General features: G+C 43.7%; 1 protein-coding gene across 2 annotated transcripts in view; it reads left to right on the forward strand.

Moving 5' to 3' along the window:
* Positions 1-2,554, forward strand: part of OPRL1 (opioid related nociceptin receptor 1) — a 54,643-nt gene extending 52,089 nt beyond the window's left edge. For both annotated transcript variants that reach the window (XM_087889001.1, XM_087889000.1), the window contains exon 4: positions 600-2,554. In XM_087889001.1, the coding sequence (XP_087745127.1) occupies positions 600-1,123 (524 nt within the window). In that variant the 3' untranslated portion in view covers positions 1,124-2,554. The remainder of the gene's footprint in view (positions 1-599) is intronic.
* Positions 2,555-17,795: the final 15,241 nt, after the last annotated feature.

The raw sequence follows: 17,795 nt of genomic DNA on the forward strand, positions 1-17,795 counted from the left end.
TCCATTCCATTCCATTCCACTCCACTCCACTCTTCCATTCCATTCCATTCCATTCCACTCCACTCCACTCCACTCCACTCTTCCATTCCATTCCATTCCACTCCACTCCACTCCACTCCACTCTTCCATTCCATTCCATTCCATTCCATTCCACTCCACTCCACTCCATTCCATTCCATTCCATTCCATTCCACTTCCCTCCACTCCACTCTTCCATTCCATTCCATTCCATTCCATTCCATTCCACTCCACTCCACTCCACTCCACTCCACTCCACTCCACTCCATTCCATTCCATTCCATTCCACTCCACTCCACTCCACTCCATTCCATTCCATTCCATTCCACTCCACTCCACTCCACTCCACTCTTCCATTCCATTCCATTCCACTCCACTCCACTCCACTCCACTCCACTCCACTCCACTCCACTCCATTCCATTCCATTCCATTCCACTCTTCCATTCCATTCCATTCCATCCCATCCCATCCCTGTTATTCTGTCGTACCTATATGAGAAACGTTGATACACCATGAAGAAAATAGCACCATGGCTTCTAACTACATTATTCATCTGTGGGGGGTTTTTTTGTTCCTGCAGAAATCGACTGTCTCATTAGGCTTCCTGAACCTGAGGACTACTGGGAACCCGTTTTTGGAATCTGCATTTTTCTCTTCTCCTTCATGATCCCAGTCATGGTCATCACCATCTGCTACAGCCTCATGATCAGGCGCCTGAAAAACGTCCGCGTCCTCTCGGGATCGAAGGAGAAGGACAGGAACCTCCGGCGTATCGCTCGGTTGGTTCTCGTCGTGGTGGCCGTCTTCATCATCTGCTGGACCCCCGTCCATATCTTCGTCCTGGTCCGAAGCTTGGGAGCCAAGGCCGATAACGAACTCAGTTTATCCATCTTGTACTTCTGCACCGCCTTGGGCTACGCCAACAGTTGCCTGAACCCCGTCCTCTACGCCTTCCTGGACGAGAACTTCAAGACGTGCTTCAAGAAGTTCTGCTTCCCGTCGGCCTTCAGGAAGGAGCTTCAGATGTCCAACCGCATGTGCAGCATCGCAAAGGATGTGGCCTACGCCTGCAAGAACTCCGACGGGACTAACAATCCGGCATGACTAGGCGTGGAACTCCCCATGGTCCCCGTCAGTCAACAGAGCCCAACCACGCCGACGTCGGAGCTAACGCAGATCACGGCTCTTTGAAGATCGTGGCTCTTTGTCTTGAGACCCAGGATCGGAGACCCCCCCATGGGGAAGCTGGAACATTTTAAAGCCTCGCTCCCACCGGAGTTCAGCGGGAAGCAAGAATTCAACGCTTCTTCTTTTGACGATTGTATCGGGGGTTTGAACTCCGAGATACTTTCAGGTGAATTGAATTTCTGGAGTTCTGTGTCGACAGACGTGCAATTAATTGCTCAGACTTTTTTCCTCCTGAAAAAACGTGCTTGTCTTTCTGTATGTGTGTTTGTGGGCGTGCTTGTGTGCTCATCAAGTGTGCTTGTGCGTGTTCGCCTGTCGGGAAAAGACCCTCGAGAAGTGGGAAAAGACAACCGATGTGCCGAATAGAAGAGCCTAACGTTGAGACTCCACGACAACAAATGAGACTCGGCTGCCGTCGCCGTTAACACCTTGTCTAGAATCGTTGTTAACGTTCAGCTAACACCATTGATTCTGTGAGTTTTTCACACATCAAGCCAAGGCAAGAACCTGGCTGCGGTGGAAATCCTTGTCACCAACTTAACAGCAAGGAACCGAAAGAGTCAAAGTGTGTACATTTCCACACTTTTGGCCGCTTCAACAGCCTCGCAAATTCTATGTAACACCAGAAAGACTCCAAAACCAATTCTTACTAGACTCCTTGGGCCAAAGGAAAGTGAAAAATAGAGAAGGATATATATATATTTTTGGAAGTTTGTTTTTAAATGCCGTTTTCCGGACAACGGAGGCCTAGAGGGATTTCTCACGCGTGCGTTGAATGGGCTTTCATTTTTGAAGACTGCTAACTTTGGTGGTTGGGAAAGCTGTAACAACGTTCTAGGAGAGTCCAAATTTTGAAATCAGTGTCTCTTCAAACACGGATAGACAGTTTGTATGTAGGCAGCGGCAGACTCCAGATCTTGGACAGTGATCAAGTCGGGGAAAGTAATCCCTTATGTTCCTTTCTCTGCTTTGCAAAAGACTCACCTGTATTTTCTTCACCTGGGATGTGTAATCTAAAGGTTGGATGGCGAGGGAGGGACCCTTCATCTTAATCACATCTTAATCTGATGTGAAGTGGAACAATTGCAACCAGTTGATGCTGGCCACAAGGTCAAGGGATTAAAAATTAGGCGTTCCAGACAGTGGGTGGATTTAAAGGAAAAACATTTCTGATTTTTCTTATTTATTTATTTTTTTGAATTCAGGGTTTCTGGCAGAAATCTAAGACGAAGCATTGAGCTGATTTAAGCTTTTTCAAGTTGGTGGGAAAGAACCAACTTGCCAAGTTTTTTTGAGGGTAAAGAGATGAAAGTAGAAAATTAAAAGTAACCTTTGCTGACTCCTAAAGCATCGGATCAGGAAAAAACAACCCCGATTCTATTCAAATTTAATATTCCTCTCTAAACATCCTCCAGCCCCTGCTTCTTTGGGGGAGTGGGAGGCAAATTGTCCTCCTGTTCTAAAGCTCCATGGTTTGGAAAGTGGCAGGTAGACTTCCCCTGAAGAGGGAGGTTCCATAGAGCTGGCATGCCAGGTTTCGTTTATAGAACTATGCCATCAGCCGCTGGGTGTTTTGCAAAATCGATGGAAAATTGATTCGGTCTTTTCTTCTCCTCCCCAAGAAAATCTTCAGGGATCAAGATTTTTTTCTTTTTCCGGATTGATGGTTGCAAATTCTTTAATAGCGGCTTGTATACATTTGTGTTTTGGGCAAAAAACCCATTCTTTTTTCATAATCTGTGTTTTTATTTTCTTTCTTTCTTTTTCTTTTTTAAAAGAAAGACATCATTGGCCATTGTAAGAGTTTAGAAAGGTCTCTTTTAAATCGTCTGTGTTTTAAGGAGCAGGTGCAAAAAAAAGCCCAATGAGATTTTTTTTTTTCTCTCCCTCCTACAACGAAAAGCAGTTCGGAGCAGAAGGATAGAAGGATTGCACAGACAGGTCAGTGTTTAGATCCAGTAGATCACTGCGTGATGGAAGATGTACCTTAATTCTGCCTCTTCGACAGTTTTGCTGTACCACTTGTGGAGGTGTGTTAGTTCTGATCTTTGCATCTTTGCAGTCTTTCTGTGGGTTGTGCTACGTCAGGTGTCAGCAACCTGCGGCTCTGGAGCCGCATGTGGCTCTTTCATCCCTCTGTTGCGGCTCCCTGTCATCGCCACAATTTTGAGAGGAGCTTCCAGTTATGGGGAGGAAAAGTACGGCGGACCAGGAAGAGACTCTATGGCAAGGGGCGGGTTTTCTGGTCAGCTCCACAATTGATAGGGCTTTCAGTTAGGACAGGTAGAGGAAAAAGGATGCTGCGCTAGGAGGAGACTCTGTGGTGGGGGAACCGGACTTCTGGTTGACAGAGGAAAAAGGATGACACGCTAGGAGGAGACTCTATGGTGGGGGAACTGGACTTCCAGTCAGCTCCAGAATTGAGCGGGGGGCTTCCGGTTAGGATCTTTGTGGCTCTTTGGGGGCTTAAGGTTGCCGACCCCTGTGCTACGTCTTAGCAGCCTTCAACTCAATGGAAAAATCCAGAGATTCCACTTAAGGCTATTCCCATCGTTCCTGCCTCTCTTCTCGTTGATCTTTCCTTTTGCGACTATTTCCTCCAGTCATAGAAAAGGAGGCCTAGATGACTTTTCAGACAAAGTCCACCCGATTTCTGGGTGGAGACATCTCTTAAGTCAAAGGAGAAGAGAAGTTCTCCAGATGTTTCTCGGCAGCGAGTTGCCTTCTTCACCACAAGGCTAGCATGGCTCCTAAAAAGACAAGGAAGAATGGATGGACACTGAACAAGGAGAGAGGTTCAACCTGGAAACAAGGAGAAATTTTCTGACCGTGAGAACAATCCGTCCATAGAACAGAAGTTGCTTTCGGAAGTGGTGGGAGCTTCATCCCTGGAGGCTTTCAAGAAGAGACTGGACTGCCATTTGTCAGAAATGGTGTAGGGTCTTCTGCTTGGGTGGGGGGTTGGACTAGATGACCTACAAGGTCCCTTCCAACTCTGTTAATCTCTTAAAAATGACCCCATGCTGGAAGGAAAGCAGAAAGGAGGATGGAGGGAAAAAGACGCAGAAAAGAAAAAAAGGGGACATATGGTGAGGCCATAGAAAGAGTGTTGAGAAGAATGACCAAAATCATTAGGGATCTAGAGGCTAAATTGTGCAACAAATAGCAAAGGGAACTACGGTCGGTCTCTGTAGCCTAATGAAAAGAAGGATTAAGAGCGCCATGACAGCATCTTCCAATACTTGGGGGGCTGTTGCAGAGAAGAGGGGAGGGGTCAGTTTATTCTCCATCGTTCCTGAGAGCAGGAGAAGAAGCAATGGGTAGAAGCTTCTCACAGGGAGAGCCAACCTGGAAATAAGGTGAAATTTCCTGACAAGTAAGAACGATTAATCAATGGAACTTCTTGCCTCCAGATGTTGAGGATGCTCCATCCCTGGAGTTTTTCAAGAAAAGAAGGACTTAGGGGAGACATGATAGCAGTCTTCCAATACTTGAAGGGCTGCCATCAAGAAGAAGGGGTCAATCTCTTCTCCAAAGCACCAGAAGGCAGGACAAGAATTTATGGATGGAAACTAATCAAGGAGAGAAGCAATTTAGAACTAAGGAGAAATTTCCTAATGATGAGAGCAACCAACCAATGGAAGGGTTTGCCTTCAGAAGTTGTACGTGCTTCATCAGTGGAGACTTTTAAGAAGAGACTGGACAACCCTGTGTCCAGAGTGAGATATGGTCTCCTGCTTGAGCAGAGGGCTGGACTACAAGATCTCCAAGGTCCCTTCGAGCCTATGATTCTATGAGTGACGGAGAGAAGAGAAGTCAACCAAAGCAACCTCAGTGCAAGGCGAAACCCAGTTTCCACGTCTCACCAAGAAGAGAATCAACCGAAAGGTCGGACCAAAACCCCAGAAAAACAAAACTATTCTTCCTAATGAAAAGCATTTCTCCTTCAGCGGCTTGGACTCCTTTGCCAAAGGCAGCTTATGAATGTTCATTAATAATATTGCTGGGAAATGCAGAGCTCGGGTCTTAGCGCGCCCCGAAAAAACAAGATCCCCCCCCCATTATTGTGCCTGGGGAGGATGGCTTTAATTTTTTTTTTAAATAAAAGGTTGTGAAGAATGAAGGCTCGGAAACCCTCACGGAGAGCAAAAGAAAACAGGCTCCTCAGATTTGATTTCAGATAAAAAGCAAAGTTTTTTTTTTTTCCTCCGACCGCTGCTGATTGTACAGATTTTTTTTTATGGAAAATGTTTCTGATAACCAGTAATTAATGATTACACTTATACACACATACATATACAGTATATATATATATATGAAGTACATATATACATACAGTAGTGGCCAAAATTGTGGAAACCTTTTGGGAAAAGTGTATTTTTGAGGTTTGATGGCTAATAACACCACTTTTTTTTTATTTTTTGGAGTTTCAAGATCATCCTATTCCACTGCTGGAATGGCCTGGGAATAGCTCAGACCTTAACCCAATTGAAAATCTATGGAGCCGACTAAAGAAACTTGTTAGTCAGAAGCGACCCAGCAATAAAACCCAGTTAATAGAAGCCATCATTCAATCTTGGTTTCATATTATAACAGCTGCAGAACTCAAAGACTTGGTTCACTCCATGGGAAGACGTTGTAATGCATTCATGCTAAAGGTTACCCAACTAAGTATTGACTGACGTGGTGATCATTTTTACATAGTTCATTTTTTCTATGGTGATCATTTTTGTATATCTCGTTTTTTTCCACGTGTTTCACTTTTCTTCTTTATACTGTAACTGCTATTCTAATAGCAAATCCTTCATGAAAATTATTGCATTACATTCTTGATTAAATTATCTTTCCATTGATATATAATTTTATGGTCCTACTCCAGAAAAAAAAAAAAGTGGTGTTATTAGCTAGTTTTAGAAAATGCACTTTTTCCAAAAGGTTTCCACAATTTTGGCCACTACTGTATATGCATACGCACATGCATTTAATATGTTGATTTTGCTGGAAGTTCCAACACTTCCTGTCCAGTTTAGGATTGGAAGCTGCTGTGTTTTGTGGGTCTCCTTTTTTTCAGGGGGCTTCAGGAACAAGGAGCAAAGGCGAATGAGATGTGAAGCAACTTCAAGCATGGCTGAAATGTGATGGGAGAGGAGAAGCATGTTTCAAGAATGGTCAACACTTGAGTTGTGAGAGAGATTCATTTCTTGGAAGGCAAAAGGCAGAGCTTGCCCTGAGAAGTCCTACCATGTCCAGAACGTTAGAAAACTCCCCTCTAAATTACATTTCTAATGAATTGGGGTGGGTCTCATCTGGTAACTCCTAAAGGACATTCTCCAAAATCTGTGCTAGTTTGATGGAGAAAGACAGAAGCTAGTTGGATGGGAGTCTACCTAGTTCAGGTAAACTTGGATCTTCTCAAAAGCAAGTTTGATGGAGAAGGAAGCTAGTTTGATGGAGTTCACTTAATTCAAGTGAACCTGGACCATCTCAAAAGCTAGTTTGATGGAGAAGAAAGCTAGTTTGATAAAGAGGAAAGCTAGTTTGATGGAGAAGGAAGCTTGTTTGATGAAGTCCATGTAGTTCAGGTGAACTTGGATCTTCTCAAAAGCAAGTTTTATAGAGAAGAAAGCTAGTTTGATGGAGTTTGCTTACTTTGTTTTCCCCAAAATAAGACATCCCCTGATAATAAGCCCAATTGGGCTTTTGAGCACATGGCAATAAGGCCAAGTGCTTATTTCAGGGTTCAAAAAATATAAGACAGGGTCTTATTTTCGGGGAAACAGAGTAATTCAAGTGAACCTGGATTATCTCAAAAGCTAGTTTGATGGAGAAGAAAGCTAGTTTGATGGAGAAGAAAGCTAGTTTGAGGGAGAAGAAAGCTAGTTTGATGGCGTTCACTTAATTCAAGTGAACCTGGACCATCTCAAAAGCTAGTTTAATGGAGAAGAAAGCTAGTTTGATGGAGAAGGAAGCTAGTTTGATGGAGTAGGTTGTAGAAAAAAAAATGCCTTTCACAGCCTCTGGTGATCCCAGCTGAGTTCCCTGATCATCACAGGCTTCTAAAAGCATTTTTTTCTGCAACCTCTTCAGCCAAAGAGGTTGTAGGGGGAAAAAATGCCTTTAAAAGCCTCTGACGATCCCAGCTGAGTTGCTTGATCATCAGAGGCTTCTAAAAGCATTTTTTTCTGCAACCTCTTCAGCCAAAGAGGTTGTAGGGGGAAAAAATGCCTTTAAAAGCCTCTGACGATCCCAGCTGAGTTGCTTGATTGTCAGAGGCTTCTGAAAGCATTTTTTTCTGCAACCTCTTAAGGTTGTAGAAAAAAATGCTTTTAAAAGTAAAAAAAAAAAAAGTTGGCCACACCCACCCAGTCACATTACCCCCCCACAAGCCACGCCCACAAAATAAGCCACGCCCACAGAACCGGTAGTAAAAAAAATTAGAACCCACCCTTGGATCAGTCCCATAATATAACTCATTTAATAACTGCATTGCAGTTGTAATTTGAGGACAGGCCTGTCTGTAGTGCTTTCTACTTATCTTTCAGTGCCAGAAAACAATCCCAACATTAGATGTCCTGTCCCATTTCTGATTCTAAAATGGCATAGGGGTCTGCTCCTTGCGCAGGGGGTTGGACTAGAAGACCTCCAAGGATCTTTTCAACTCTGTAAGAGATTTCCTCTCCTGCTCCGATTGTCCTCAGGCACTGAAATTCCTCCGAAGTGACCAAACGCAAGAGATTTGACATACTTTGGGGTGGACTAAGGGGGAAAATTCTATTTCAACACATACGGCAGAAAATGGCTGGACCCTGTCTCATTGATGGGGATGGGGATGAGATGGAGGCGGCATTTTTTTTTTTTAATTTTGATTTATATGCCGCCCTTCTCCGGAGACTCAGGGCGGCTTACAATGTGCTCAGCAACAGCCTTCATCCTTTTGTATATTTATACAAAGTCAGTTTATTGCCCCCACAAACTGGGTCCTCATTTAACCTACCTTGGAAAGGATGGAAGGCTGAGTCGACCTTGAGCCTTGACGAGATTCGAACCTGCAGTAATTGCAGGCAGCTGGTCTTAATAACCAGCTTAATAACAGGGTGCCTTAGACCACTGTACTACCAAGGCATTGAGGGATTTGCAGGACAAAAGATATTTCCAAAATGGTTTCCGTGTTGGTGTGATGCGGATTGGGTTATAAGCAGGGGTGGGCTGTTGAGGGTTCTCAAGGGTTTGGGAGAACCTCTAGCTAAGATTGCCCACCCAGCAACCGGACAAAGAACCTCTTGCTAAAAATTTTGAAGCCCACCCGTGGTTGTGCCCCACATCTGCTTGAAATCAGATTTTAAACACAACCAACCTTTCCCTTGTTTCCATGACACTTACTGAATTGTTAAAGATCTCCAGGGTGGTAGAGCTTCTGGGTGACTTATTTGTCAGAATGCAATGCTCACTCAGTAATTTTCCACCACTGTTGCACTTTCTGGAGAGTTATTAATTTTTTTTTTTTGCTTTAGTTTAGAGAGATGGTGGGGAAGGATGGATATCCTTAATATAAGCCATTAAGTAGACAGTGAGGGCAGGTTCTAATTGCCAATCAGCCAAGGGAACAGGGCTCTTAGAAATGTAGCCTTCCTATTACAGTGTAAATGATTGCAAAAATTACTTTTCCTGCATAGGGTGTCCTTGCTGATCAGATCTTTATCTGCTAGCAAATATCCTCTTGAGAAGGAGAATATCTGTCTTCATGTAGAAAGAGAGAGAGAAAAGGAGGAGGAGGAGCACAGAATTTAAATCCTGTTCACCAATTTAATTAGAGTTATATATATGTGTGTGTGTGTGTGTGTGTGTGTTTTCTGAGGTTTTCGCGGGTGTTTGTATGTAGGTCTTTGGTTATTCGGGTTTCATTGCTCCTAGAAGCACGAAGCCGAGAACACCAGCCTGAAGATGACGAATGAGCCTTCATCGAAACGTTGCCAAGACACCTCCAATTTTATGCGGGAGAAAACCCGAATAACCAAAGACCTACGTGTGTGTGTGTGTGTGTGTGTGTGTGTGTGTGTGTGTGTGTGTGGGAAACTTAGAGCTGGGGACATTCAAAAATACAGCTTAGAGGTGCAAAGTTGACGGCTGATTAATTGTGCGGAAGTCAACATCTTGTTCAGTTAGCAAGGATGGATTGCACGATGAAACAGGAGGTCATATGTTTGAAAGAGGGGGGGAAGGAAGGAAGGAAAGAAGGAAGGAAGGAAAAAGGGAAGGAAGAAAGAAAGAAAAGAGGAAGGGAGGGATGGAAGGAAGGAAGGAAGGAAGAAGATAAGAGAAAGAAAGGAAGGTAGAAAGGAAGGGAGGAATGAAAAAGGGAAGGAAGGAAGAAGATAAAAAGGAAGGAGGGGAGGGAAAAAAGGAAGGAAAAAGGGAAGGACGAAAGTAAGAAAGAAAGAAAGAAAAGAGGAAGGGAGGGAAGGAAGGAAGGAAAAAGGAAGGAAGGAAGGAAGAGATAAGAGAAAGAAAGGAAGGTAGAAAGGAAAGAAAAAGGGAGGAAGGAAAAAGGAAGGAAGGAAGAAGATAGGAAGGAAGGAAGGAAAAAAGGAAGGAAAAAGGGAAGGAAGAGAGAAAGAAGGAAAGAAAGAAAAGAGGAAGGGAGGGATGGAAGGAAGGAAGGAAGAAGATAAGAGAAAGGAATGGAGGAATTAAAAAGGGAAGGAAGGAAGGAAGAAGAAAAAGGAAGGGAAGAAGGAAGGGAAGGAAAAAAGGAAGGAAGGAAAAAGGGAAGAAAGAAAAGAGGAAGGGAGGGAAGGAAGGAAGGAAAAAAGGAAAAAGGAAGGAAGGAAGAGATAAGAGAAAGAAAGGAAGGTAGAAAGGAATGAAAAAGGAAGGAAGGATGGAAGGAAGAAGATAGGAAGGAAGGAAGGAAAAAAGGAAGGAAGAAGATAAAAGAGAAAGGGAGGGAAGGAAGGAAAGAAAGGAAAGGAAAGGAAAGAGAGAGAAGGAGAAGGAAGGAGAGGGGAAGAGAGGTGAGGAAGGATGGCTGGCTGGCTGGTTGGGGAATTCTGGGAACTGAAGTCCACCCCTCTTAAAATGGCCAAGGTTGAGAAACCTGGCTAAGTTGAACAGTTGAGCTTGCTGTCCTGAAGCAAGAAAAACCTCGATCACCTTCAGAAGGACCGTCTGCAAAAAAAAATTAAACAAGGACAGATCTGGAGTTGGTAGGAAGCATTTTAACAGTGTCACAACATTTGTGCCTGGGAAGCTTCTTATTAGGAGATATTCACTAGGGCATGTTGAGAGTTTTGCTTTCTGAGATATGGACTTTTCTCCTTTTCCCCCCTTCTCTCTCCTTCTCCATCTCTCTTTGCTTCTCCTTTTCCTCCTTCTGTTTCGCCTTTTCCTTTGTTTTCTTCTTCTTCTTTCTTCCTCTTCTCTCCGTCTCCTCCTTTATTCTCCTTCCCCTCCCTTTCTCCACCTTCTTCTTCTTCTTCTTCTTCTTCTTCTTCTTCTTCTTCTTCTTCTTCTTCTTCTTCTTCTTCTTCTTCTTCTTCTTCTTCTTCTTCTTCTTCTTCTTCTCCTCCTCCTCCTCCTCCTCCTCCTCCTCCTCCTCCTCCTCCTCCTCCCTCCCTCCCTCCCTTCCTTTTCCAGTAGCTGCCACACTACATCAGAGATGGAAAAGCTAGCTTTATTGCTCTGTAATGCAATGTTCTTAATTATGTATTAAAACATCTGTGATTTTGATATGATATGACCCAGCTTTTTATGACTATTGCTCTCTGCAAATGGCTGTTTTCTTGGGAAACTGTGCTGTGAGACAAATAAAGTCCTGTGTTTGGAGAACTGGTATTATCTTTGCCTCATTATATGACATTATTATCCATCATAGAATGCCCAGTTATTCTTAGCACTGTACTATTTCTGTGCTCTGAGAAATTTGGCTGGAGCTTAGCACTAAAATCATTCTCACATTCTTCCCAATCCTTTTCTGTTTAAGACTTCTTCTTTTTTCATCAATATAAATATATGAGTGTTACAAATGTAGACTATATACTATTAAAATACTAAATACAATTCTTTTGGGAATTATAATACCTGTAGGAAGTTAGCACCCACCCCTCTGCTAGGAAAATGAGATATTTTAGGAAATGTTAAAAGGGCAGAATATTTCTCCTAAAAGAGAGGCAGAAACTCAGCCCTCCTCCCCAATCTTTGTCAATGGGCCATTAAAGCCAGTCTATTCTACATAACAAAGATCTACCTCCTTCAGGCAGAGCCATAATAGGAATTGCCCAATTCTTTCAGTACATCATCACCCAGCAAGAGTCAACCAAGCCTGGGACACAGACAACCTACAAAGTTAACCCTGCATGGCCCCATGGAAGTCTGACAACCAATCAGAATACAAGCTCAAATTCAAAAGCCCAGAGAAGGTATAAAACCCAAGCACTCTCAGCATCTCTTCCCTTTTTTCCCCTTCACCCAAGATCTTCAAGGCATGTGATCCTGTCCACCATTAAAACTATATTTCGAAGCAGCCGCCATGTTCTCCAGTGTCTTCCTCCCCACTTGGAACTGAACCCAGATGGGCATTTCTTCCAACCTACCTATCCGCAGAGTTTCAAGCTTTTGTATAAAGCTCTAATAAATATTACACATAAAAAGTGTTAACCCCAAAGCAGTTTTACCTTCGGCAAGATTTATACCATAGAAAAAAAAAAAACCTCTCATATAAAGTCACAATCAAGACAATGATCAGATAAAAGGAATTAAGGTCCCATACAAAAATGTAATATGACCATTCGTCGTAAGGATAAGGATAAGGATAATTTTATTTCTATACCGCCCCTCTCCCGAGGGACTCGAGGCGGTGTACAGCCAGGTAAAACACAGTACAAATATCACATTCTTAAAAGGATTACATTTAAGGCCAAATTTAGCTTAATTTTGGTTACCACCTTTAAAGCGCTCCATGGCATTGGACCTGGGTACCTTCGAGACCGTCTTCTGCCACCAGTAGCCTCCCATCGGCCAGTCTGCTCCCACAGAGAGGGTCTCCTCAGGGTGCCATCGGCCAAATTATGTCGGCTGGCGACACCCAGGGGGAGAGCCTTCTCTGTGGGAGCCCCTGCCCTGTGGAATGAACTGCCCCCAGAAATGCGTAAGATCTCTGACCTCCGTGTATTTCGCTGTGCCCTCAAAACCATGTTGTTCCACCAGGCTGGGCTACCAATGTAAAGATTTTAATCGGTTTTAAATATGGGATTTTAAATTTGGGGGTTTTATAATTGTGCCAATTATTTAATAATTTTAATTATTTTTAAATTTTGTCTGACTTTTGTGCTTTTAATCAGGCTGTACGCCGCCCTGAGTCCTTCGGGAGAAGGGCGGTATAGAAATAAAATAAATAAATAAAATAAAATAAAATAAAAACCCCAAAAATTTAAGAACTCCGAATTTAAAACTCAATTATGAAGCTAGCCCTGCCTGTCGGAAGAGCAGGGTCTTAAGAGCACAGTGGCCAACTCATCAGGGCCAACTCTTTCTATAGTCTCAATATCTTTTTTTTTTTTTTTACATTGTGGTGACCAAAACTGGATGCAGGATTCCAAGTGTGGCCTTACCAAAGCTTTATAAAGTGGCATTAACACTTCACGTGATCTTGATGCTATCCCTCTGCTGATGTCGCCTAGGACTGCATTGGCTTTTTGGGTTGCTGTTGCACACGGCTGGCTCATAGCAATAGCAACAGCACTTAGACTTATATACTGCTTCATAGTGCTTCAAGGCAGTGGTTAAATCCATTTTTTTTTTTACTACCGGTTCTGTGGACGTGGCTTGGTGGGCATGGCGTGGCTTGGTAGGCGTAGCAGGGGAAGGACACTGCCAAATCCCCATTCCCTCCCCACTCCTGGGGGAAGGCTATTGCCAAATCCCCATTCCCTCCCCACTCTGGGGCCAGGTAGAGGTGGCATTTGCTGGTTCTCCGAACTGCTCAAATTTTCCGCTACTGGTTCTCCAGAACCTGCTGGATTTCGCCCCTGCTTCAAAGCCCTCTCTAAGCGGTTTACAGAATTGGCATATTTTCCCCCAACAATCCGTGTCCTCATTTTACCGACCTCGGAAGGATGGAAGGCTGAGTCAGTCTTGAGCCAGTCAGGATTGAACTCCTGGCATTCTAACACTGCGCCACCACGGCTCTAGCCATATCTAAGTGGTTGTCCACTAGGACTCTTAAGATCCCTCTCACAGTTACTATTCTTGAGCCAGGTGTCCAGTGGAACAGCCTGCCTTCAGAAGTTGTGGGAGCTTCATCACTGGAGGCTTTCAAGAAGAGACTGGACCGCCATCTGTCAGAAATGGTGTAGGTTCTGCTTGGGCACGGGATTGGACTAGAAGACCTACAAGGTCCCACAAGGTCCCTGTTCTGTCCCCGACCCACACACGCACACAAACAGACAGCCGGGGGTTAAATAAACAGGCAGACAACCAATTCTTCCAATAAGACGCTTGGCAGCAACCCAGTAGCTGCTTGCCAAGAACTTTTACTCAATAAACAAAATACACACAGTCAAGAATTGTCCATTTCGTAAAATAAATCCAAGGCTGATAATGTTGTTTCCAAAGACGCAATGTGACTCGATAGTAGTTAGTTTTGTCCGTCACAGAGTCTGAATGGCCACCACACCCTCTTTTATACCCTGTGGGGTGTGGTCCAGTGACTCAGCCTAATCCCTGGCACGCCTCTTCTTCTGTTGCGCGCACTTATCTCTGCAACGCTGCTGAGGATCCAGCCAAGACTCATCTCCCTCATTACTGTCCACCTGTGGCTGCGTAGACATGCTTGGTCCCGGGCCTATCTCTTGACCTTCAGTGGATACCAAAGGCATTGCCAGAGAGGAGGGTCCTGGAGAGGGAGGCCTTGCCAACTCCTCTCCTTCACTCTCGGAGTCCTCTCCTGCCGATAACACAGGCTCAGGTAACGGAGCCACAACACTGGGCAACTGAATGGAGCTGAGTGTTTACTGGCCGGATGCCTTTCCTGTTGCCAATGCGGAGTTTTTTTTTTGTTTTTGTTTTTCCAGCAGATATATTCTCATCCTGCCCAGAGAGAGAAATATATATTTTTCATTCATTCCCTCAAAATTAGACACAGAATTTGAAACGACTGCCCAAAATAGCGATCCTACCTTGAGTTCATCCTGATGAGGTAGAATTATCTCTCGTAATTCCTTCCCTATTCGGGGAGACTCGCAACGGTGAGCATCCCCTACGCAGCCAACTCAAAGATACCACCCTCAATATTTAGCGGAACCTCCATGTTTAGTGGTAGTATACCCCTGAGTACCAAAATGTGGAAAACAAGGAGGGATGAGGGAAAGAGACATTCCATGGCGACACTGGAAAATGGACAAAACCATTTTTGACCTGCAGAGATTAAAAACAGCTAGCTATCAATTTACGATGCTTCATTTAGTGACCGTTTCAAGCTACAACGGCACTGAAAAAAGGAATTTATGGCCATTTTCCACACCTATGACCGTTGCAGCATCCCCTTGGTCATGTGATCAAAATTCAGGCGCTTTGACTCATATTTATGACAGTTGCAACATCCCGGGGCTCACGTCATTCCCTTTTGCGACCTTCTGACAAGCAAAGTCAGATTCATTTAACAACCATGTTACTCGCTTAACAAATGCAGCGATTCACTTAACAGCCGTGGCAGGAAAGGTCGCAAAAAGGGACGAACCTCACTGAACAACTCTCTTGCTGAGCAGTGGAAATGTTTGGGGCCTCATTTGTGGCCGTAAGTCGAGGACTTGCCTGTAGATGAACGTTTAATTAAATTTGGCACACTTTTTTTTAATTCTACCTCGCTAAGAGATCTTGCAAAAAAAATAAAAAGGAAAAAGCTTTATCATAATGGCCCAGAGAATCAAAGCAAGCAAGCTCGACATGCAGCTGGATTTTTTTTTTGTTTGTTTCTTTTCACGGTTTGTTTCTCTCCGTTTATTTCATTTCATTTGTCAAGCACGTTGCAAAGATTCAGATTGGCAGGTCCTTCATCTTTATATGAAAAAGCTCATTTCCCCCTCTTGGGGGGAATTAAAGCAAGAAGATTTGTCTAACCATTTGGCCTTCCTCTAATCTCCCTGAGTTCAAAGGGATCTGCTTTGTAAAATGGGCCGAACGGATTGCGAGTGATCTTCCGCTACGGGATTTAAGGGGAGAGCCCAGAGAACGGGAAATTCACCCAGACGGCTGGAGAAAGCGTAGAGTGGATTAATTTCCTAGATAGGGTTTCGTGAGATTGACAGGAGGCCTTTTAGAGTCCGTAGCATCACGCTTTGAATTCTGGCTTTCTCTCTCTTTTTCAGCTGCATCAAGAGATGGAGAGAAATGGTAAAAGGAGGCTACTTACCTCTCTATCCATAATATGTATGCCATTACACGGGAAGAAACCCGAGATATTAACTGTACACACACACACACACACACACACACACACACACACACACACACACACACACATATATATATAGAGAGAGAGGGAGGGAGGGAGGGAGAGAGAAGGATAGATGATAGAGCATAGAATAGAATAGAATAGAATAGAATAGAATAGAATAGAATAACAGAGTTGGAAGGGACCCTGGAGGTCATCTAGTCCAACCCCCTGCTCACGCAGGAGGCCTATACTAGGGATTTGAACCGCTGAACTGCCGACCTTTCTGATCGACAAGCTCAGCGTCTTAGCCACTGAGCCACCCAGAGGCCTATGTATCATCTCTCTGTCTCTCTATCATCTCTGTCCGTCTGTCTAGGTATCGATTGTCTATCTATCAATTTCAACAATATAATATTTCTCTATATATATATCTACCATCTATTATTTTTCTATCATTGTTCATCTCTCTCTCTCTCTCTCTCTCTCTCCCCCCCTCCCTCTCCTTCCCTCATCTCTCATCTCTCTCTTTATATTAATTAAATCAGTGGAAACAATTAATCAGTGGGATGACTTGCCTCCAGAAGTTGTGATCGCTCCAACACTGGAAGTTTTTAAGAAGAGATTGGATAGTCGTTTTTTCTGAAGTGGGGTAGGGTTTCCTGCCTAAGCAGGAGTTGGACTAGAAGACCTCCAAAGTCCCTTCCAACTCTGTTATTCTATTCTGTTCTGTTCTGTTCTGTTCTGTTCTATTCTCTATCATCTATCCTTCTCTCTCTCTCTCTCTCTCTCTCTCCCTCCCTCCCTCCCTCTCTCTCTCTCTCTCTCTATATATATATAATTTGCTTTCTTCTAAGCAAATATATATATATATATATATATATATATATATATATATATATATATATATATATATATATATATATACACCTCTCTGTCTCTCTCTCTTACTCTTTCTCTCTCTGTCTCTCTGTGTCTTTCTCTCTCTCTCTCTCTCCCCCCCTCCCTCTCCCTCCCTCATCTCTCATCTCTCTCTTTATATTAATTAAATCAGTGGAAACAATTAATCAGTGGGATGACTTGCCTCCAGAAGTTGTGATCGCTCCAACACTGGAAGTTTTTAAGAAGAGATTGGATAGTTGTTTCTTCTGAAGTGGGGTAGGGTTTCCTGCCTAAGCAGGAATTGGACTAGAAGACCTCCAAGGTCCCTTCCAACTCTGTTATTCTATTCTGTTCTGTTCTGTTCTGTTCTGTTCTGTTCTATTCTCTATCATCTATCCTTCTCTCTCTCTCTCTCTCTCTCTCCCTCCCTCCCTCCCTCCCTCCCTCCCTCTCTCTCTCTATATATATATATATATAATTTGCTTTCTTCTAAGCAAATATATATATATATATATATACACACACCTCTGTCTCTCTCTCTTTCTCTCTCTCTCTCTGTCTCTCTGTGTGTTTGTCTCTCTGTCTCTCTGTCTCTCTGTCTCTCTGTTTCTGTGTGTGTGTGTGTGTCTGTCTCTCTCTTTGTGTGTCTCTCTGTCTCTCTTGTCTCTCTGTGTCTTTCTCTCTCTGTCTCTCTCTCTGTATGTCTCTGTCTGTCTCTGTGTGTCTCTGCCTCTGTCTCTCTCTGTGTGTGTCTCTCTCTCTCTGTCTCTCTCTCTCTCTTGTGTATCTGCCATCCATCTATATCGGTCACCTACTTCTGTCTATCAATCAATCAATCTGTCTATCTATATCTGTTATCGATTAATTAACCATCTATCTATCTATCAATAATATAGAGCATTCCACCTATTAATCCCGGAAAGACGGCTCAGATGGCTCCAACGTGTGCTCAGACCCATCTAGGGAACAGCATCCCAACTCTTCTCTCTGCTCTCTGGTTTCTTTGTCGGAACTCCTCCAACGGGTGGAAAGTTTTTCTTTACATGCAACTCAAATCTCCTTCCCTGTCACTTTACTCCATTCTTCTGTGTCCTTTGGGGGGATTGGAGAGCCTGCCACTCACTGCATTATCATGCATAACAATAGCCCAGCATTGGGAATTGGATTGCTGTGAAGGCCGTCCATTGGGTTATATCACAAGGGATGATGACATGCAACAGGGAGGAGGTTTTGCGTTTGCAGTGTGACTCGCTTATTGTGGAAAGAAAGCATGACAATTGC

Source organism: Pantherophis guttatus, chromosome 3 (genome assembly GCF_059756535.1).
Source record: "Pantherophis guttatus breed Tessera chromosome 3, ASM5975653v1, whole genome shotgun sequence".
In the NCBI taxonomy this organism is placed as follows: Eukaryota; Metazoa; Chordata; class Lepidosauria; order Squamata; family Colubridae; genus Pantherophis; species Pantherophis guttatus.